Consider the following 7,716-nt stretch of genomic DNA (forward strand, 5'->3'; position numbering starts at 1 on the left):
AATGTTTAAATTTAGTATCCCTGAGATTCGTGTTCAATGTAGTTTAAATTTCTTCGAAAATCATATGGATTGGAAAAGAAAACTCCTATAATAATGACCCCTCTTGAAAGTTTTCAAGCGGTTGGCCTCTGTTTGTGCGATGTTTTTCTTATCACTTTCTTCAGCTGCAGATGGAACTGTCAAACTTTCCGATTTTCGTTTGCTTTGTTCGTTCGGCGCATCGCTTCAGGGGGTGGTGAAAAGTTATGCTGTTTTCCATCGCTCAGATCAAACATTTTTCACTAATTTATCGCAGTTTTACAGTTTTAAGAGAAGTCAAATTTACCCCAACGCCTGTCAACCATCGTCGGTTGTCCTTTTGCATCGAAATGACGGAAAATAAGTCGCCCCTGCTGGAACGTGCCCGCGATATGGTACCACATCTGGCGACGGATCGCCACAAAGGCCAGGCCGGCCGTATTGGAATAGTGGGCGGATCGGTGGAATACACCGGAGCACCGTATTTTGCTGCCATAAGTGCCCTCAAAGTTGGAGCGGATCTGGTTCATGTGTTCTGTCCTCAGGGTGCGGCCCAAGTCATCAAAGGTTATAGCCCGGAGCTGATAGTTCATCCGCTGCTGGATCAAAACAATGCCATCATCCAGATTGAACCTTGGCTAGAGCGATTGCATGTTCTAGTTGTTGGACCTGGACTGGGTCGAGATCGATCGGTAATGCAAACGGTGTCAGAGCTGATTAAAATTTGCAGACAGCTGTCGAAACCACTGATTATAGACGCCGATGGGCTGTTTATCGTAACGCAGGACACAAGTCTGATCAAGGATTATCCAAGGGTAATTCTAACGCCGAATGCTATCGAGTTCAGTCGATTGTTCGGCAATGATCGGGGTCGAATTCAGGAAAACATTGCCAAGCTGGGCGATGGAGTGACTGTAATCGAAAAGGGTTTGAATGATAGGATTTACGATTCGCAAACGCTCGAGAAGTACGAGTGCCCTCAGGGAGGATCCGGACGAAGATGTGGCGGCCAAGGTGATCTGTTGGCAGGTTCTCTAGCCACTTTCTACTTTTGGGCTTTGGATTACAAGAAGGAAGTTAGTCCAGCACTAGTTGCCAGCTATGCCGCTTGCCATCTGACCAAACATTGCAACAGTTACGCTTACAAGGTGAAGGGACGCAGCATGACCTGTACCGATATGATAGACCAAATTCAACACGTGTTTGATGATTTTTTCGAACATAAAAAGGAATAGACCTTTTTTAAACAACAAATTTACTAAAAGAAAGGTTGGCAAAAGGTTTTAAAAATCATATCTGTGTTTTGGTCTGTTTGGTCAATGTGATTGAAAATTTGTACGATGTATTGAAGTTAAACCCTAAATACGCTTAACGAAAATAATTCCAACGATATTTGGCTACTAATGAGAAACAAACGAAAATCTTGTGATTGTTTCCGATTGAATGAAGCAAAAACAAATATCTTTATTTTACTTTAGAATATTAAAAGGTGTTTATGAGCTTACAATTTTACGGATCTCGGTATTTAAAATGATTTCTGTGTTTGGGAATAAAGTTACCTCTGTGTGTGCACGTACGATGTCTCTATTTTCGCTAAGATGGTTTGTTTGTTGCTAATAAAAAATTATTGAAAAAATAAATCTAAAGTTTGTGCCTTTTTTCAAAGGTAAATGAAGAAATTTCCATTTTTTGTAAAACGATAGACGTTTGCATAAGGTTTAAAAAAATAAAATATTAGCTTTTAACAAAACAAGGTAGAAACGCGAAGATGTCAGCACTTCCGTTTTGGAAAAGTTGCATGCAATCTTTTTTATAGTCGCGCTAATCACCACTAGATGGTGTTCCAAGCGCTACAGAGTAAAACTGTTCCCAGTCAAAATTTCCTCGGTTAACGAGTTGAAATTTCAAACTGAGTGTTGTGTAGAATTTTAAAATCAACCGACGATATCAATTCTGTTCATTTGGCTAAAACACGTATCCAGGTTCAAATACATTTTAGTTGAAGCACTCTTCGACCCATCAACGCGGAAGTACGCGGTAAAACCCTAGAAAAAAAAACAAAAAACTTTTCGACCCTGTTTTGAAAACTGTATCGAAAATTATTACTTACATTTTGACATTGTTTTCTCGGTATGAAAAGTAAGCATTTTCAGAACCAAACTTCGTAACGAAAACATACATTTTAGTGACGAGTTGCAAAACAATTTTTTTTGTTATATGTGTCGTATATGTCATTATTTTCATTTTTGTTGTTTTTGAAAATTTTGGCTGTTTCTAACATTTTTGTCGTTTTGTTATTTTTGACAGTTCTGTAATATTTTTATTAATTTTTTGTCGTTTTTTGTCATCTTTTTTTTCATTTTTGTTTTTTTTTTAAATATCATGTTTTACATTTTTTTTTCAATTTTTGTTCTCTTGGCATTTATCTTTTATGATATTTTTGTCATTTTTGCTATAAAATTTTTGTTATTGTAAACATTTTTGCTATCTTGATTTTGTCATTTGGTTACATTTTTGAGTTGCCAATATCGCAGCAAGGTTGAAAGCGTGTTTTCGCCTGTCGTGTCTAAAACTTTTTCCCCTTGAAGCTGCCAGGAAAATAGGGCTGCATCACTAGACTAGACTAAGTTGATTTGGAATCATTTTTGAATTTCTCAAACCTTGGGGTCTAAAAAGCTTCGTTTTGGTTCAAAACTCTTGATTCTTGATAATTGGTTAAAAATAACTTCAACAAGATTTACAGTGGAAAAGATTTATTAGCAGCTTGGTGGAGAGCTTAATGTAGACTGAGAAAATTTTCACGGTTGTTTATTAAAGAAAACTTCCGTTTCCATAGAGGTGACCGGTAACCAGCATTCTTCGATTGCCGATTATTCCAACACCCGCCCTGAATCGGTCAATCCCAGGAGGGGCCGCAGGTTGCAGAAACGTCCAGGTTCCAGTGCTTTGGTGAACGCATCTGTAAGTTGGTTTGCTGTTCCTATTGGTACGATCTGCAGCCTTCCATGTGCCACATGATCTCGCAGGAAATGGTGTTTCACATCAATATGCTTCACACGCTTGTTCTCGGTGTTTGTGGCCATCGCAATGCAGCCACGATTGTCTTCAAAAATCTTGAACGGTTTACCAGGGGGAACTTGCTGCAGATCTTCTAAGATTCCTTGTAGCCACAGTCCTTCGGAAGCAGCTACGCTTAATGCTGCACACTCTGCCTCACAGGATGACAATGCAACGGTTTGTTGCTTCCTACTGGCCCAGGACACCGTATTGCAGAATACATTGAAGACATAACCGCTCACGGATTTCCTATCTTCAGTATCCAACGCCCAATCCGCATCAGCGTACCCGATCAGTTCTTCAGCCTTTTCGTCTCGCTTGAATTGGAGCTTGAGGTTCTTCGTGCCTTTCATGTATCGGACCACTCTTTTCAGGGCTTGCCAGTGTGCTTCGCCAGGTTGACTTTGGAGACGTCCCAAGTATGCAACGGCGAATGTAATATCGGGACGGACACATAGCATTGTGTACATGAGATGAGACTGCCAAGTAGCTCACGATAAGGATGGCAGACCGGATTTCCTTCATTCGTTGGTAGAAAACAGGCCTTCTCCATTGGTGTTTTCACGTGGTTGCAATCTTCCATGCCGAATTTCGTCAACACACGATCCACAGCGACTTCTTGACTCAGAGACATCAAACCAGCAGTACGATCATATCGGATCTTGATTCCGAGAAAGTTATTCACTTGCCCAAGGTCCGTCATCTGAAGGTTTTTGGAAAGGGATAGCTTGATCTGCTTCATCAGCTCCAGACGATCGCCAACGATGAGCAGGTCGTCAACGTAGATGACGATATACACCCGCCCTCGATCGTCGATTCGGGTATATAAGCAATAATCATGGCAGGAACGCGTGAAACCGAAAACCAGAAGGAGGTCATTCAGTTTATTATTCCAACATCGTGGGCTTTGCTTAAGTCCATACAGTGATCGTTCTAACTTGCACACCAGATTCGGATTTGCGGTGACTCCATCCGGTATGGCTAAATAGACGTCTTCTTCTAGTTCACCGTACAGGAACGCTGTCTTGACATCGAGTTGATTGATGAACATCTTCCGGTGCACCGCTACAGCCAGAACGGTTCGTATTGTCGCCAACTTAGCAACAGGGGAATAAGTTTCGCTATATTCGACGCCAGCCTTCTGCAGGAAACCTTTTGCGACTAAACGAGCCTTGTATCGCACAGGTTTTCCATTTTCGTTTGGAACGATATCTGTAGGACAGGATTGCGCGGCAGTGAAAAGTTTTCCAACAACAAAGTCTTTTAACTTACCGGGGAGTTTGCGCTCCCGTTCGCCGCGCCTTGGGGTTACCATATCGAGGTTCGAACCACGGTCTGTTTGCGAAGGGAGCGCTCCGGTTTCGTCAACGTCATCGTCAACGTCATCGTCAACGTCATCGTCTTCGTCGTCAGTTATGATGCTTCTGTTCTGATCCGGCGGGGGCACCTCTTCGCTTTCAACGGGGTTTTCATGCGGCCGCACTTCTTCAACTTGGAAATCATATTGAATAGGGACCACACTCGACGGACTTTCGCAAGGAACCTTAGCAGCTAACGGAAAACTATTTTCATCAAACTTGACATCTCTTGACAGGAACAATTCCTTCTTCTCTGGATTCCACAGACGGTAAGCATTTGGAGCATAGCCAACCATCACAGCCAGTTTGCTTTTCGGGTCCAGTTTTCTTCTCTGTTGCGCCGCCACCCAAGCATCCGCTTTGCAGCCAAAAACTCGAAGTTTGCTCAGGTCTGGCTTGTGGCCTGTCCACATTTCCGCAGGGGTCTTCTGGCAAGATAGAGCACTCGTTGGACTTCTGTTGGTTAGGTACACCGCAGCCAGAACCGCTTCGTTCCACAGGTACTTCGGAGTTTGAGATTCGGACAACATCGCACGAACCTTCTCGATGATTGTTCGATTGAATCGTTCTCACACACCATTTTGCTGTGGTGTATACGCTGCAGTTGGCTCAACCTGGATCCCTTTGGACACGTAAAACTCCCGCTCGTCTTTGGAGCAATATTCTCTGCCTTGATCCACAGTCAGCTTCGAAATCGAATGTCCTAGAGCGACAGTTGCCATCGCTTCGTACTCTCGGAACCGTTGGAATACCTCGGACTTCTTCTTGAGGGGATACACTACTACGAAGTGCGTGAAATCGTCAATAAACGAGACAAAGTACCGAGAACCATCCCAAGCTGCCGGTGTGATAGGACCACACACGTCTGAGTGAACTCTCTCTAAAGGTCTTGAAGCACGGACTCTTGTACCCGAGAATGTTTCTCGGCACTGCTTTCCAAGAACACATACTTCACAAAAATCCAATTTACCTGGTTCCTCGGAAATACCTGTTACCATGTCGTGCTTTACAAGTGCTTGCAAATTCTGGATGCCCAAATGGCCAAGTCGACGGTGCCATAGATTACCGATCACAGCTCCACACAAGTTGGCCGCCACAGTATCGAGGACCAAATCAAGCTCGTAAAGGTCACCACGAACGGGACATTTTCCGATCAGCTTGCCGTCGTACCGCACAGTTGCTTCCGTTTTCTTGAAAGTAACGTCCAAATTTGCTTTCGCCATCTTCTTCACAGAGAGAAGATTTTCTCGAAGATCAGGAACAAACAGCACATCTTTCAGGACCAGCTTGACGCCTTCCTTATTGACGCCCGTAATTGTTCCTCGATGCCAGGATATCAGCGACTGATCATCTTTCGCCACATTGATGATCACCGGTGCCTTCAGCTTCGTAAGGTCAGCGAAACAGTGTTTCACGTTAACGAGGTGGTCCGTGGCCCCAGAATCCAATTTGAAGGTCACGACACCCGTCGCTCGTTCGGAAAAACTCCTTCCAGTCATGAAGGCTATCGCTTTACCTCCACTTGCAGCATTAGCTTCAGTTCGTCCGTCCGACGCAAGCTTGACACGACAATCTTTGGCCTTATGTCCCTTCTTTTGGCAGCGTCTGCACTTTCCTGTGAATTTAACGAACGCCGTCCTCTGTTTCGATCCTTGAAAAGCAGCAGGTTTTTCTTGGTTCGAATCTGCAACTCGGTCCGTTTTCTTCAATTCCTCTGCAAGAAGGCGCTCTCGAACAACGCCCAGTTTCAGATTTTCCTCTCCGAGATTCTCCAAGGCAGTAACTAAGGGATCAAACGTTTCGGGAAGAGTGGCAAAGAGCTGAGAAACAACGTCGTTTTCTTCGAGTTTCGCTCCAGCCAACTTCAGCTGACGAATAAGGTCTTCGAAGATCTTCAAATTCAACCATTTTCAGCTTCGCAAGTTGCTTTCGGATGAAGGTCTGCGACGAAACGGATTTCTTGGCATAAACTTTCTCCAGGTTTGTCCAAATTTCCTTTGACGTCTCCTTGTCCCGTACAAGATCCAGCAGATCATCGTGAATGAACGAAATCAGCAAATATGTCGCCTTTCCGTCCTTCTCCAGGAACTTAGCACGTTCAACCCGAACCGCCGGGGGATCGTTCTTGATCACGTCCAAAAGATTCACCGATTTCAAGTAAGCTTCCACCCTGAAGCGCCAATTGTCAAAGCCGGTACCCGAGAACTGCGGGATCCCGTGGACCGGATCTTTGCGTGAGTCGCCCATAACCTCTTGATGCTTGATAATTGGTTAAAAATAACTTCAACAAGATTTACAGTGGAAAAGATTTATTAGCAGCTTGGTGGAGAGCTTAATATAGACTGAGAAAATTTTCACGGTTGTTTATTAAAGAAAACTTCCGTTTCCATAGAGGTGACCGGTAACCAGCATTCTTCGATTGCCGATTATTCCAACAAAAATTGATTCATCATTTTCTGCAGAATTTTACATGAGTAAATTTGTACTTTTAGGTTTGTATGGCAAAATTGAATATTTTGTACTGTAAAATCAACATAATTTTTGTTTAGTTTTTTATTTGGAACCGAGCCTGCTAATGGTTTTTGTGCCAATTTAAAGAATCTTTAAAAGAATTTTTTCGCTGAACAACTTTTTTGAAGACCATAAATTTGTATCTTTTTAGGCAAAAAAGTTATTAGCTGTTGAAAAGGGTCATGTCCTTTGGCATTGAAAATAAAAAAATCAGTTGACATCATCGCTAGTGCCTCGCAACGTATCGCATGAAAAGAACTCAAGCAATACCTCAATAGGCACCTAGCAGTGATGTCGATTGAATTTATTTTTTCCCCCATTCAACAAATAATTTACTAATTTTGGAAAACTAGAATTTACAAATTGGCACAAAAACGATTAGCAGATTCGGTTCCACAAAAGAAATAAAAATGAAGTTGATTTTTCAAATTTTCCAAATAATCTCAGTGCAATCATTGGTTGCCATGAAGAATAAATAATTGAAGAGTAAAAATATAATAGCTTTATTAGAGTTGGTATAGTCCTAAAGAAGTTGCGCTGGCCGTAATAAAACTAAAAATGTTACTTAGCAATATTCTAATGGCAGGATTGTCTGGAACATTTATAAAAAAATCTAATTACTTCCTTTCCATAATCTGAAAATATTTCAACAGAAGCTACCGGTTCTCGAATAAAGATAGTATAAGCACATACATAAGTCCTATACCCAAGCTCTACCAAAGAAAACACAAAGAGGGATATAATAATGTAAGACAATTTATTAACCCTCCTA

At 42.2% G+C, this 7,716-nt stretch overlaps 1 protein-coding gene across 1 annotated transcript; it reads left to right on the forward strand.

Moving 5' to 3' along the window:
* The first annotated feature begins 208 nt into the window (after positions 1–208).
* Positions 209–1,616, forward strand: LOC129747440 (ATP-dependent (S)-NAD(P)H-hydrate dehydratase-like). Its single transcript, XM_055741669.1, has one exon. It carries the CDS (start codon positions 246–248, stop codon positions 1,251–1,253), a length of 1,008 nt encoding a protein of 335 aa, XP_055597644.1. The 5' UTR covers positions 209–245; the 3' UTR covers positions 1,254–1,616.
* Positions 1,617–7,716: the final 6,100 nt, after the last annotated feature.

The sequence above is a fragment of the Uranotaenia lowii genome, chromosome 2 (assembly GCF_029784155.1).
Source record: "Uranotaenia lowii strain MFRU-FL chromosome 2, ASM2978415v1, whole genome shotgun sequence".
Classification (NCBI taxonomy): Eukaryota; Metazoa; Arthropoda; class Insecta; order Diptera; family Culicidae; genus Uranotaenia; species Uranotaenia lowii.

What these genes read in the sequence shown, in the direction of transcription:
- LOC129747440 (XM_055741669.1), top strand. Translation starts at nt 246, where the DNA reads ATGCTGTTTTCCATCGCTCAGATCAAACATTTTTCACTAATTTATCGC.